The 14,912-nt window shown below is 35.3% G+C and overlaps 1 protein-coding gene across 2 annotated transcripts in view; it reads right to left on the bottom strand.

The window, feature by feature from the left end:
- Nucleotides 1-8,052: 8,052 nt before the first annotated feature.
- The window catches only part of LOC127618953 (DNA (cytosine-5)-methyltransferase 3B-like), a 98,763-nt gene continuing 91,903 nt past the window's right edge, over nucleotides 8,053-14,912 (bottom strand). For both annotated transcript variants that reach the window (XM_052091657.1, XM_052091658.1), the window contains exons 21-22: nucleotides 9,939-10,057; nucleotides 8,053-9,848 (exon numbers count right to left, since the gene is read on the bottom strand). In XM_052091657.1, the coding sequence (XP_051947617.1) occupies nucleotides 9,707-9,848; nucleotides 9,939-10,057 (261 nt within the window). In that variant the 3' untranslated portion in view covers nucleotides 8,053-9,706. The remainder of the gene's footprint in view (nucleotides 9,849-9,938; nucleotides 10,058-14,912) is intronic.

The following is a 14,912-nucleotide window of genomic DNA, read 5'->3' as shown; positions in this document are numbered from 1 at the left end:
ATCCCGCGTTTTCAGAAGACCGTCGCGATTGGTCGGTTCCACGTGGGGCGGTTAATAGCTCTGAAATCCCAAAACGGACCAGAAGAAACCATGCGTTTAGGTTTAATGCTGTTGTTGAAACAAATAAATTCCGTATATGTGGATAAATACATTTGACCGATACATTCGCATGCATTTTTTTGCGTTTTTAAAAAGTAATTACAGGGTAATATAAGCATAAACTTGCACTCAATATATATATTGCAAGAGTTTGCTAGATTTACTATAATAAATAAGGCGGAAACGGGTGATCACAGTCTGTGAAAAGGGTCTATTAGAAGAAGAAGAAAAAAAAAAACAGCCGGAGATTATTTAGCAGAGACGGGCAACTTCTATTAAATTAATGGGAGAAATTTGAACGCTCAACCAAGAGGCTCTAGCGCCCAATTGTTAATGGATGAACAAAGGATGTCCCGCCTTACAGTTAAAAGATCCAATCACCTTTTAGATACAGACATCACATATCAATAACCTCTAGAAAGCGCATGCGCATTAGCTATAAAAGTCTAGAAAATTGCACTTTTTAGCGTAATATGATGTTAGGAATCACAATTTATGATACCAGTATTGTCAGATTTTATTGCTGATTTGAAATATGTTCTTTGATCGTAATCTTGACAAACAGTATTTGAGATTTTGGTCATTCAAGTAGATTGGAGTTGTACTGTATGTCAGGAAATAGCATCCCAAGGGCTTTCCAAAAATGACCGACAGTGGACTGACTTGATAGACAGACATTGCTATGGCTTTGCATTGAAATGCATAACTCGGCGGTACACTGGCGAGGAGAACAGTGGCCGTTTCTTAAATGGAATGACACATAGAGTGCCGAAGTTATGACGTCACTTTGTAGGCCAAAACGGAATAAGTCCCCATAGACTTTTGGAAAATCGCAAAAAATAAGATCTGTGTTCAACAAAGTGTTGTGACCCTTACACGTTTTGTCTATCAAGATAATATTTACAAGTTAATCCAAAATTTATACATTTTAAAGCCTAAATAAAGCCGTCAGATATAAAATGCTAACGGTAGGCTATAAACGGACTACAGCACACCATGGTCGCGGATCACCGTCATCATCAAGCTTCCTCAAACTTTATTTAAAAAACACGCTCGCTCATTATGATCTGCGCTGTGTATTAACACTTATCCACTTTTTCATGAGAAATATTGCCCATTCGTTTTTTCCAAAAATGTTAGAAACTAATTTTGTTTATGCGTGCCTCTCTGAGATTTTTTTTAAAATCTTTTGTTAATGTTTTATTTATTCATTTATTATTTTGTTAGTTTATATAAACCTTAATATTATTTTCTTTGTGATTAAGATTATTACGCCTTGATCATTGTGCCCCAAATAAACTTTAAAGATTATCTTTCACTGTATTATGTTTGATTGTATGTTTGCATACCATTTGCTAATTCGCCAGAAAAACCCCGCGATTTTACCATCTCATAAGCACTAACGTTAGCTATGGCCGTATCAATTTCCAATCTTATGTCCTCTTTCTTAGATGATAGAAAAACCATAGATCGAGGAGAGAACCACTATAAATCACAGAATCCTGTGTACAAAAATATTTGGAAAAACGACATACATATTGTACATACATGTATATTAACTGAAAGGTAAACTTCTAAGAACGTGAGGCTGTTTGTCATGATGACGTCTAAAGTCCCCGCCAAAGGATGTAGTCCCTTTTAGCAACTTGTTAGCAATCACCGTTTTTAAGACACAATAAAGTTTAAAAAACCACAAGCAGGTTATAACTGGTGTGTTTTATTTCATAGATCAAAACGTGAAAATATTTAGAGGCTTTGCTAACCACAGACCTTATTTCAGGCGATTTAGCAAAAACCCATTCAAAAAACCCATAGACTTTAGGGCGAGGGAACCGGAAGTGCTAAAATGCTAACTCACTTCCGCGTTTTGGCCTACAAAGTGATGTCATAACTTCGGCACTCTATTACTTATTAAAATAAAAAAACTATATTAAAATGTTACGTTAAAAAATATATTGATTTAAATTTTTTCGATTATTTGTCTTCTTTATGTACATTTTGGCTGGTTTATACATATTTCCTAAAAAAAAAAAAAACCGTTGACGTTTTGTTCTACAACATAAATGACACACTTTCATACCTCAATCGTGAATTTTGAAGCTTTGAATTAAACTGAATTAAATACTTTAAAACACACACACACACGGCGGCTTCAAAATTAATGTATATATATTTATATGGAGTTATGAAAGTGTGTAAGTTATGTTGTAGAACAGAGGGAACGCATGGCGAATTACACTTCCGGGGTTGCCTACAAATTGACGTCACGGCAGACCTGGACTGTGGAAAGACAAGATAGCACATTATAAACAATCGTGCCTCTAAAAGTGTAAACCATTACTGTGTTATAAAGTGTAGAATATATAATGTGTAGAATTCAGTAGGCAAACTATTAGGATGAATATGACAATACACTGACAATATGGGGAAAAAATTACAGAATTTTTCTGAATTCACCCTATTTCAAACACACCCAGACATTTTATAGCAATGGGAGTGTTTTTATTGGCCACAATCACATTAAAAGTTAGTAGCCTATTTAAGAAAATATGTAAATATTAAAAAAATAAAACTTTGCATTGCTTTAACATTTTTACACAGTTCTGCAGTAATTATAATTTAACACTGCCCAAACACATCACAAACAGTTGTTGTTTTTTGGATCATGTGTTAAAATAGTTAAGCTTCCCAACATTAAATTCAACAGCCAAACGAAGGATCTGTTCGCGATTTAGGACACATATTTTGTGTCAGTCTGCCCTGTTTTGGTATCGTTATGCTTTGTAAACATGTGCTAGACATACACGTACAATTCTACAAACATTCTGTTCCATTCATTGCACTGCAGCCGAAAGTGCCACAGTCAAAGATCTAAAAATCTGTGACTTTGCACCCAAAGGTTTTAAAACATGGCTTTTTTGAAGCACATGACTGCTTTGGTGGCTTTTCCTACTTGCAGTACCGCCGCTCCCTATAAGCAGACTACGCAGTTTGATGTCGTCCTGTTTCGTGTTACAAATTTAAGATGGTAGGCCTACTAAAACAAATAATGCGCGAGTGACTGATTCAAATCACTAACTAGGACGAGAAAGGTTGCAACCCTATACAGTTATTTGCTTTGTTGTCATTTGCGGGGGAAATCCGCATGATGCTTAAATTCTCTCCTGAAGTCTCTTAGTAGACATACAGATTTTAATAAAGTATAATTGGCCTTGCTTCGGTCGTGAACAAGGTGCTTTATCAGTGGTTTAATGACTCACACAAAACACATAAAATACATTCATTTGTTGCCATCTACTGGCATAAAAGTGTCATTTACAAAAATAGATAAACAATTAGGTGAACAAATCTGAACGAATCTTTTTTATTTTATTTTAAACCTTTATTATACCAGGTTAGTCTATTGAAATTAAAATCTCTATTTGGTGTGATTTTCTCTTTTGAATTCACTGAAATGAGAATCCACTGCACTAAAGAACGGCAAAGGTAAATGTGATATAGGCTATCCACAGTTTGAAAAGTATAGGCCTATTTTCAGTTTAATTATTCTTTTTACAAAGTATGCGTTTATGTTGAACATCTTTGAAAGTCAATTCAATTCAATTCAATTCAAAGGGGCTTTATTGGCATGAATGTAAACAATACAATATTGCCAAAGCAGAACTACATCTTAATCTATACATTTAGTTTAACAAATTTAACACATATAAAAATAAATAATAAAAATAAATACAAAACCGGTTCAGAACTGCTGAAGACCACAGTGTTTAAATAACTGAAGAGAACTGACATATACTTACACATAAATGAATATACACACATAAACTGAGGGTCACTGTGGTGAACATTGGGGTGACACACGGGGGTAAAACACACAACACAGATTCACCCACTGTCTCTCAGGCTGTGACACGTTAAAACATATCTTGCAGCCAGTGCTGCTGTGTGTCCCTCTCCAAGTATTATGTTCATTTGTTCTTGTTCTGTCATTGTTATAAATTTGTCTATGCTGTGTGTTAATTTATCCATATAAATGTCCCTTGTATTTTTAAATTTTGGGCAGTGAAGGAGAAAGTGCACCTCAGTCTCAACCTCACCTGTCGTACAGTGAGCACACACCCTTTCTTCTCTGGGTAACCATGTTTTTCTGTGTCTCCCTCTCTCGATGGCGAGACTGTGTTCACTCAGCCTGTACTTGCTCAGGATCTGTCTCTGCTTTGTATCTCTGACAGTCAGGAGATACTCTTCCAATTCATACTTTGATTTTAGAGTCCGATAGAATTTTAATTTGCTTTGTGTTTTAGTTTCTTGATCCCAATGTTCCAGATAGGTGATTTGAGATTGTTTGATGATCTGATTTATTCTGATGTTTGGTTGTAAAGCAGTGCTGGTCTGAGGCTGGTTACTGTTAGTACTGTTAACCGGGTTAGTGAGTCTCAGAACCAGCTGACTGATGGGATTGTTTTCAGGGTTCAGTTCTTGGGTTTGTAGTGCTTTATAATGAAGCGACTCTGTGGGACTTGATTTTAAATGCATCCAAAAATTTAGAGATCTTTTTTGTATGTTAATGATCAATGGGAATCGTCCTAATTCTGCCCTGCATGCATTATTGGGTGTTTTCCTTTGTAGTTTTAGAATCAGTTTGCAGAATTCTGTGTGTAGGGCTTCTGTTGGATGTTTGTCCGATCTAGTGTAGTTCTGATCACTGAGTGGACCCCATACCTCACTTCCATACAGCGCTATGGGCTGTACGACACTATCAAAGATCTTACACCAGATTGGAATTGGTAATTCAGTATTATAGAACTTTTTCTTAATAGCGTATAGAGCTCTTCTAGCTTTAGCTTTAAGTGCATTCACTGCCTTACTGAAACTCCCTGATGCAGTGATAATCAGCCCAGTTTTCAGTGCCATATGTAGATGAGAGCTGTACATTTTGCTAAATGAATGCATTTTCAAATGAAAACATATCAGTGTGGATGTGGCTTTAAAAAAATATTATGGGTTAAATGCAGTTAAACTCAGTAAAGAGAATTTGTGGCATAATGTTGATTATCACAAAATATTATTTTGACTCATTTCTTCAAATCAAGGTTACAGTGAGGCACTTACAATGGAAGTGAATGGGGCCAATTTTTGGAGGATTTAAAAGAAAAATGTTTTAATTTTATAAAAGCACTTACATTAATTCCTCTGCTAAAACTATTTGAGTTATGAAATTCTTTAAATCATATTTTTTACTGGATTACAGGGTTTGTAAACACATATTGTTTGTCTTGTGACCATACTTCTAAAATGGATTTTAGCATTTATGGATTGTCAGTTCCATTGTAAGTGCCTCACTGTAACCCAGATTTTTGCCTTTTTTAAAGAAAAGGGGGAGGAGTCCACTGTGAACACTGTGAGTTCCAGCATGATCAGTTGTTTCGTGGCCTCAGAGGTGATGATTATGTCTGGCTGGAGTGATGTTGTTGTGATGTGTTGAGGGAACTTCAGTTGTTTGCCCAGATCGACATTCAGCAGGCAGTCAGAGGCCGTGTAGAAGTGGCTTGTCAAACTTTCGTCTGATGTTGGGCCATTGTTCTCACAAATGATGCTGTTCTGAGTTGAGTTGATGACCACTAGATGGAGATATGTTGTCCTTTTTTGGGGTTTGGAGTTAATCAGTTACTTATTACTATGGCTGTCAATTGATTAAAATAATCACAATTAATGTAAGTATGGAGTACATCACTTCATTGGGAACACAGTAAAACATATATGTAAAAACATCGGACATAGGTACATTTTGCGTGAGTCACACTCACACACAGATTGTATCAAACTGCCCAGGAAGTGTAAGTACTGAACACAGTGCAAATATGCAAGAATAAAATAAAATAAAAAAAACTATTCATTATTATATGATATATATTATATATATTATATGATATATATTATATATCAACTATTATAAACTTAAACATATGATGTTTTTACCACTGGCTTGCAGTCATCTGGTAGTTGTCACAGTATTATGAATGATTTTGAGATGTTTAGCACTTAACGCATGTTCTAGTGTGAACGTGTGTTACTGTGAACAAGCTTCTCTCTTAGCGCTAATGAACATGCAACGGACACAAGATTTTCACAGAAAAATGACTTAACAAAACCTATAGTGTGCCTTAAGAAGACTTGGAATATGACACAGGAGCCACATGAACTACTTTTATGATACTTTTGATACTTTAAGCTTTAAAATAAATCACCATCAACTGCCATTGTACTGAAAAGACAGACCGAGATATTCTTAGAAAGTACTTTTGGTTTGAAACGCCAGGAGGTTGAATTAAATCATAACAGAATTTTCATTTTTGGGTGAGCTATTCCTTCAATTAAGGGTGAGAGAGAGGGTGTGAAATGGTAACATTATAAGTGGACATAATGAAAAAATTTAAATAAAATGTTGAATAAAGCATGGAATTTGGACCCATAATTATAATGGCATTTATGTGAAATGGGACCCATGCAGTACAGTGCTATACGGTTCGAATACATTTTGGATGTCTACTGTTAGTATTCATATTGTGATATATTAATATTTCATTGCACTGTCAGCCCTTTTTACATAGACAGAGTTAAGCAACACATAACAGAGGTCAATTACATATAAGCTATAAAGCTGCAGTAGCAAAACATCCTGTTTAAAAGGGATAGTTCACTCAAAAATGTTAATTATCGTGGCCTGGGTAGCTCAGCGAGTATTGATGCTGACTAACACCCCTGGAGTTGTGAGTTTGAATCCAGGGCGTGCTGAGTGACTCCAACCAGGTCTCCTAAGCAACCAAATTGGCCCAGTTGCTAGGTAGGGTAGAGTCACATGGGGTAACCTCCTCATGGTCATTATATTGTGGTTCGTTCTCAGTGAGGCGCGTGGTGAGTTGTGCATGGATGCTGTGGAGAATAGCATGGGCCTCCACACGAACTACGTCTCCGTGGTAACACACTCAACAACCCACTTGATAAGATACATGGATTGACTGTCTCAGAAGTGGAGGCAACTGAGATTCGTTCTCTGCAACCCGGATTGAGTCACTACACCACTATGAGGACTTAGAGCCCATTGGGAATTGGCCTTTCCAAATAGGGGAGAAAAAATATATCTCTTTATTTACTACCCTCATGCCATCCCAAGATTTTTCAGAAGAATATTTCAGCGCTGTAGGTCCATACAATGCGAGTGAATGGTAATTAAAACTTTCAAGTTCCAAAAATGATATAAAGGGAGTATCAAATTAATCCATACGACTCCAATTGTTTAATATATGTTGATTGAAGCGATCCAATCACTTTGGGTGAGAAAAAGATCTTTATATTTTAAACAGATATTTAAATCCTCTTTTAATTAAAATAACTTTATCTTTCAGAATGCTCTTGGTTATGAATGGGTGAACTGTCCCTTTAAGTTAGAAAGGAGAGAGTGGGAAAATCTGTAAATCTAAATTATGACTGCATTTGGTGCAAAAACCCACTAACACCATAAGTGGACATCATAGGAAAAAAATCAAATGATAAGTGTAGTAAGTGTAGGATGATTTTTCAAATACTGAGCATGTCTGATTCTCTCAGTTTTGAAATTTGGACATCTGAATTAAGCTTTGATGTCTAATGCTAAAATGTTATCTAAAAATCTCTGTACTGTAATAGTAGTGTAGGATATATACTGTATATATATATATATATATAAAATGTATTATTGAATATTCATACATTCAAAAACTGCCATATATTATTACCAGACATAACTACTGTTTATAACTATAAACAAGCATAATCTTTTCACAAAACACAAGCATATGCAAATAGCTTTGGAGTCTTTATTGGATTTTGCTCATTTCTTTTTTAACGTTTAATACCATAAGTCTCAAAAGAAAAGTACATTGTATACAAACACTATGAGAAAAAAGTATATAAAAAAGTAAATATAAATCGACTGTAGAAAAGTACTGTTAATTTTTAAAAGTACAGCTTTAATGTGTTATTATTACCAAATAAAAAATAAAATGATAGCATCATATACCAAATTTGAAGATCTACTATGCAAAATATTAAGGTTATGTTAAATTTCTTATACTACAGTATAAAACCTTAAAAAAGAATAATAATAAAAATAAAAAAAAAAACAGTATGAAGACTTTTGTATGTTTTTACATACATTTTGCCTGTCAAGCCAAGGCTTGAGATGTATACAAGAATTGTTTTATTTTTGTTTTTAAACAATGAAAAATTTGTGTAACGTGTACTCAGTATCCTAAGGCAAAGATCATTCTGGATGAAGTATTAAGGTTACTTTAGTCTTTAAGATTTGGGTTTGGACAGTAGTTCTCTTTAAGCACATATAGTATATGTATAACAGTTTGAGATACAGCATTAGGTCTATAAAACAAAAGAAGGTTTCTTCGCAACCTGACCCCTGTATGGCTGAATCTTCTCTTCAAATACACCACATATAAGAGCTTTGGACAAATGAGGCCCAAATGAAAAATCAGAGGGTGGTATGTATCAACATTTATTGAATATATGTGATGTTTTTGTTATTTTTTGTAGCAACGGTTAATATAAAACAATAGCTTCCAAGTTAAATGAAAGGATCTACAGTATGTGAGTGCAACCTACATAGAGCCAGCATTTTTCTATACAATTCCCTCTTCGTAGAGGTCAATCTACAAAATGACGTACAATTAAAGGTATATGAGAAAACTCTAAAAACTTGACGCTGAAATATGTAAACATTAATTTCAAAGTGAAAATTCAGTACATTTCTGATCTCTATCTTGACAGAAATTACTTGTCAAGAAAATAGTATTCTGTAATATTTAGTGCAGGCTAATGCCCTGCAGTTTTGTTAATACAAAAATACTTTCTTGTTAGATTGGTATTGTGCAATATTACAGAGGGAATACAGACTGTATGAAATACCATACTGATTCAGTGTTGTATTGTTGAAATATTTTAAGTGTTTTTAAAATCTTCACCATAAATCGAACAAATCAAAGTAAAATTATTGTGGCATGGTAAAATCATGCCTTGAGCATAGATTATTTTAATGCATCTTTGTAAATGCTCACAGCTTGGTGTTTGCAAGTTTGCATTGCTTAATTTCAAGTACTTTCTCATGCCAAACATACAATGGAAATGTGTCACATGCAAGTATACTGCATCTATAATGACATGATAAGAAAGTTTTACATTCCTTAGCCATAGAAGCTACTAATTTTAAACTGGTTTTCGATTGTGAAAAGTCTTTTTTTCATGATAGTAAATGATAAATTGTAACTGCATGTGTAGAAATCCTGACTGACAGCTTCAAAAACCTTGACAGGCAGACCAAGTTCAAAAACATGTAGTACAATAACTAACCGTGTTTTAAAGAAGTGATGTTCTAAACATCACACCACAGTGTCTCCACTTCGTCCTCTATTTCAGTTTTGCTCTCCAAAGGTGAGAACATCTTGTCATTTGGGAGAGAAGTTAGTCTCCGAGAGATCCTTATTTTTCTGAGGACATTTGGTTTTGCACTTTGTATTTGTTGTGTGACTTTGGCCTAATTGAATATGGACTACGGTGGTTATTCACAGGCAAAGTAGTCCTTTAGTGGGGCAAATAGGTGTCGTATCACAGGTACGCTCCAGGACCGCCCCAGCAGCTTCTGTCTGGCCCCACGTCCCATGTTGGACACATCCGTGTAGTGGACGGGGAAGCCAAAAATCCTATGTGAGAGCGTGTGTGAGGTTTTTTTTATTTAAAGTGACATGATTTTTGATTTAATGGAAATATTTGATTGGTTGTCGTGAACACACCTCTCCAGCTCTGTGCACCACAGGATGTCCTCTTTGCCATTCATCATGACAGGGAAGTGTTGGTCTTTGCCTTGCTTGATGGAGTTTGACCGTGTTGTGATGGTGCGTACCTTTCCAAACTAGAGACAAAGGGTTGGAATTAATGTGCTAATTATGCTAACTGTTAGAGAATGGATAAACATTGCTATGACATTTCATACAATAGACTAAGGTATTACAATGTTCTCTGGAATACTTATTTCTGATTAGTCATTTGTGGCATATATTTCTTCTGTATGATTACAGCTAAACTGCATAGTTGACCTTCATGTACATATGTGTCCTTCTCACTGCTAAAATAATTTCAACTCAAACCAAAATTTCTTGTCCATGTATTAAGCGGGATAGCGCTTATGCTATGGAGGTAAATTCATGACTAAAGTCTTTGAAGCATAAAAGCATGTTGATTTGCTCTATTTGAAAAAATAAATGCATTCTATTATCAGTGCTTGCATTTAAATGCATTGCATTTACAGTGCTTGCATTTTGGGAGGCTGAAATTTAACATGGTTGTATTTTTAAGCATTGAATATTTCATTTGGAAACATTTCACAACTAATTTCATTATTAAAAATTCAACATTAAATATTAATTTCCAAAATATTCAGTTCATTTGAAAATACCATCTAGATTTTTCAACATGTCAAATTAAGCCCATTCAAATTAAGAACTACATTGCACCAAGTCACATACACAAAATCCGACATTAGTTGTGGTTGTACAGCTGAGAAATGGTGGTAAAAATTTATTTTAACCACTGATTCTTAAATTCGTCTGCCTTTGGAAGTCCAAACAAAGAAGTTTTTCTTCCGCTGTGAAGAAAACAGCGTCTTCTTGATATGGCCACCACACTAACCCAACTCATCCTGGCGGGCGGGCCAAAGTAGCCCTTAGGCGGGCATTATGCAAATGTGTTACATAGTGGCATAGATACTTTATGCATTACAAACCAGGTGTTTTGTGTAGTTCTTGAGCAGTGTTGTCTGTGGGAGAGAATAACTCCTTTTTGCTTGGACTTTGTGCATTGTAAATTTGCTGACCTTTTACCTGCACAAACAACTATACTACACACTAAAGGAAAGGTAAAATCCCAAAAAGCATAATAGGGCCACTTTAAATAAAATCAGCAGGTAGTCAGTTAAATAATAGTTAAAAAACTAGAAGTCAAAATGTAGTTTATTTTTATTTGCAAACTATTAGTACATTGTGGCAGATTTGATTGGGAGGACCAGCCATCTGTCTGGGTGGACCAATGCTGCTAGTCATAGTAACATCATTATATTTGTGCATAACTTTATAAACATTTGCAATTTACCTCCCTGGAAATGTTTAAAGATACATTATCCTAATTAGCTAAATAAATACATTTTGTTTTCCAATAGTGTTGTGCAGAACGATTGTGAATCTATTTTACACAATCAATGCTTCATTCATCAGGTGTGCATTTATGTGCATTTGTAATGTTTAGTTTTCACAAATTGCTATGTGGGTCGAGATGAAAGCTTCCAGGATCACTGAACACAGTGGAGGCCGTACAGTCCTGCAATGACATTAATAGAGTATAACTCACCTTGTTATTGCGGAGCACCAAACAAGGAGACATGTCTGCTCTTTACTCCTAGAGGTGATAACGCTGACAGAAATGTGGTGCACAATGTGTGGTGGGGGCATGAGCGCCCTTGGGTGTCAGAAAGGAAGAGGAGACGATGAGAAAAGTAATTGACATTTTTCTGCTCTCTCTATTATATATATATTTAATGCATTATTATTATTAACCTTGGCTGGGCTTCCCAAAGCACTATGTAGGACGTTATTAGCACTTAGATAGTACTTAATCTCTAAGGCCCATTTCCCTAAAGCATCGTTATATAAGTAGTTTGTAAAAATGTTCGTAAATGAATGCTCTTGGACCACTCTTAAGCCCATTAAGTGCAACTTAAACATACCTTTCTCACATTTTTCACAGCTCATCAAAAACAATGGGACATTTAATAAATTGGATTAATATATTTTGATAATTGAAAAGCCATTGTAATTTATTTCAGTGGATAAAAAAAGTGTTGAAAATAACGCTATGAAGTCTGCGCATGTGACATGATAGGTCTAAATTTACAAGACATGTAAGATGATGCACAGAATAATGTTATATTAGCCTTCATTGATAAGCACAATTGTAATGGCAATAGAAAGACAACACATTTTTATTAAACGGATTATTTAAAAAGACACGTGAGTAATGTGACCACGCAGTTTAAAATTTTTATAAATATGCCTTAATAAATAATGAAAATATGGTTAACAGAGGAGATTAGAGCGAGAGTGTGCAATGAGATATTCCCTCTCTTCCTCCTCTTCTTCCTTCCTCCAATGGCTGGTTCAAATCAGCTTACCTACAGTCTTGTTACAAGTCAGTAACAAATTGCATGATGCATAATGATGCCTAATTTCTTAACTTAAATTCTGTAATATTTAGGTAATAAATTCTGCCGCATCGACAAGGTTACAAACAACGTCCATGTTTGTCAGTATTTCCACCTTATTTTCATTTTGAGAAGACAAACACCTTGACATACTGGCCAAACCTTTGGACTGGACAGTTCCTGTAATGAAGCAATTAAGTTCAACTTTATAACGAGCGATTTACATGCTGGTTTGGGAAACAGGCATTACTCTATCGTAAAGTAACGAGCAACATTATTTAAGATGATCGTTAAAGCTTAAGTTGCAACGTTATCGGGAAACCCAGCCCTTGTCTATTAAGATGCTCTTAGCTCTGTAGGATTACTCCAGAGCACTCATAAATTTACAACCATTTTCAAGTACTACTTAAGTTATGATGGCTTTGGGAAACAGGAGGCAAAACTAAGATGAATCGTAAGATGTATTCTTCGATCTAGGCTCACAATGCTTTTGGGAAACGAGGCCCAGAGCTATGCAGTGCCCTCACATCTGCAATTAAAAACTCGCAATTAGAAATTTGAACCCTTTCCCATGTGAGCTATAAGCTTTGTTACTATCTCAGAGAATCCACAAATGTAGTATATTGACAGCATTGCAACAAAAAAACTTGGGGGGAAAAATGCGTCTGATGTCTACTTTGCTATTGCAAAATCTCGGACACATCTTCTGGGTGTCACGATTCCCCGTTGTCCTCACTGTGTTCTCTGTTTCTCTTGTCATGTCTCCATGTGGTCCGTCCCGTGTTTTCTGTTTCACCCTCGCCAGTCACGTTCCATGTCGCCCTTCCTTGTTATCCGTCCCGTGTTTTCTGTTTCACCTAACACGCTCCCTGTCATTTCTTCCGTGTTGTCCGCCTGTGTTTCACGGTCTCTGTTAAAAACTACACTTCCCTTCTTCCTCAATCCTCATCACCGCTGTCACAGCGTTATTGTCCGCACCTGTCGCTTGTTTTGTTATCACTGTGTCTGTCTACTTAAACCCCGTCGTTTCCTCTCTCCGTTGTCGATCGTTACTGTTTCATGTTTGTTCCCGAGTGTATGCTGCTGTCTTGATGTTCGCTCTGCTCCCTGTCTTGCCAGGTTTATCCGTTCCGTGTTCCTTTGATGTCTCCCTGTTTTAGTTTCGTTTTACCCACCGTGGTTGTTTTATTTGCTCATGTCTGTTTGCCCTCACCATTGTGTTCATTAATAAAAACCGCATTTGGATCCACACCTCTTGTCTTCCCATTCTTCAACTGTGACACTGGGTGGAGGTAATGTTCCCTCTGCACTGTATTACGCAACCACGCTCAAGAGACGCAATCCATAATTTCATGAGCTGTACGCAAAAACAAGAGCAGGAGAAATTGTGAGGTGATCAAATAAAATGCTAAATATTATTCTGTTTGCCCAACAAGTTTGCCCATGAGACTTAAAGAGAACAAGCTTAAAGATTTTGAACTTTGACACAGTACCACTGAATTCAACATGTTTCTTGTAGAAACACCATGCCATGTGTTCATCTTATAGACTATTTATATTAGCAGTTATTTATATAATTATATAAATAAAAAATATAATTAATATAATAACATTATAATTAATAAAATATTTAATGAATGTTAATAAAAATGTTTATTAAAATTTTACTACTAAGCAGGAAATAGGAAAATGCATATTCTTTGGTGTGTTGGAGTTTCAGAAATGGCTAGAATTTATCTGAACATGAATATTAATAGTAAAATAAGTATGTCATTATTTCAAAACATGGTATGGTATGGATATGAGATTGATTATTTTGCAATCTTTATATTATAGTTTCTATACTTGTAAAACACTAAACAATTAAGTCAAGTATGTTTGAAGGTGAATTTAATTTGGTCAGTACTAAGGTTTAGTCTCAGACAGCATGAAATGGCCACAGAAAATTCACAGCAAGCATGAAGTAAATTGCAGCATAAATTGCAAGACATTCTGATTGGCTGGCAGCTCCTATGAGGTGGACATGTTTTTATCACTTTATCAGATAACAAAATATTGTTTTTCGAAGTTACAATGAGCACCTCTGTGGAAGAACTACAGCCTAAAACAACTTGACTTTTGATTAGATTTGCCAAAGCTTGCAAAAAAACAGATTGTTAAAGTGATTATTTGAATGACTTTGTTGTGTCATGCCACATTAAATAATAAAAATAAGTAAAATAAAAAAACAAATAAAATAATACAAAAAACAGGGTGCCACCAAAAGAAATTGCCTAGTGCCTCTAGAACAGGCACTGAAGCACTGATTGCTGTGTAGGTACACATCGGCATAATGAAGTAGGAAGACCAAAGTTTACTATATTAATATGTAAGATGCAATTATTCCATTAATATGATTTTCTGGAACATATATTTTTTATTTAACATTGTACCATGGTGAAAACTGAGCCTTGTTTATTTGCGTTTCCTAGGATAGGCTCCAATACCTTTGTGATCTTACACAGGATAAGTGGTA

This window comes from Xyrauchen texanus, chromosome 25, assembly GCF_025860055.1.
Source record: "Xyrauchen texanus isolate HMW12.3.18 chromosome 25, RBS_HiC_50CHRs, whole genome shotgun sequence".
In the NCBI taxonomy this organism is placed as follows: domain Eukaryota; kingdom Metazoa; phylum Chordata; class Actinopteri; order Cypriniformes; family Catostomidae; genus Xyrauchen; species Xyrauchen texanus.
This window is presented reverse-complemented; position numbering and strand designations above follow the sequence as displayed.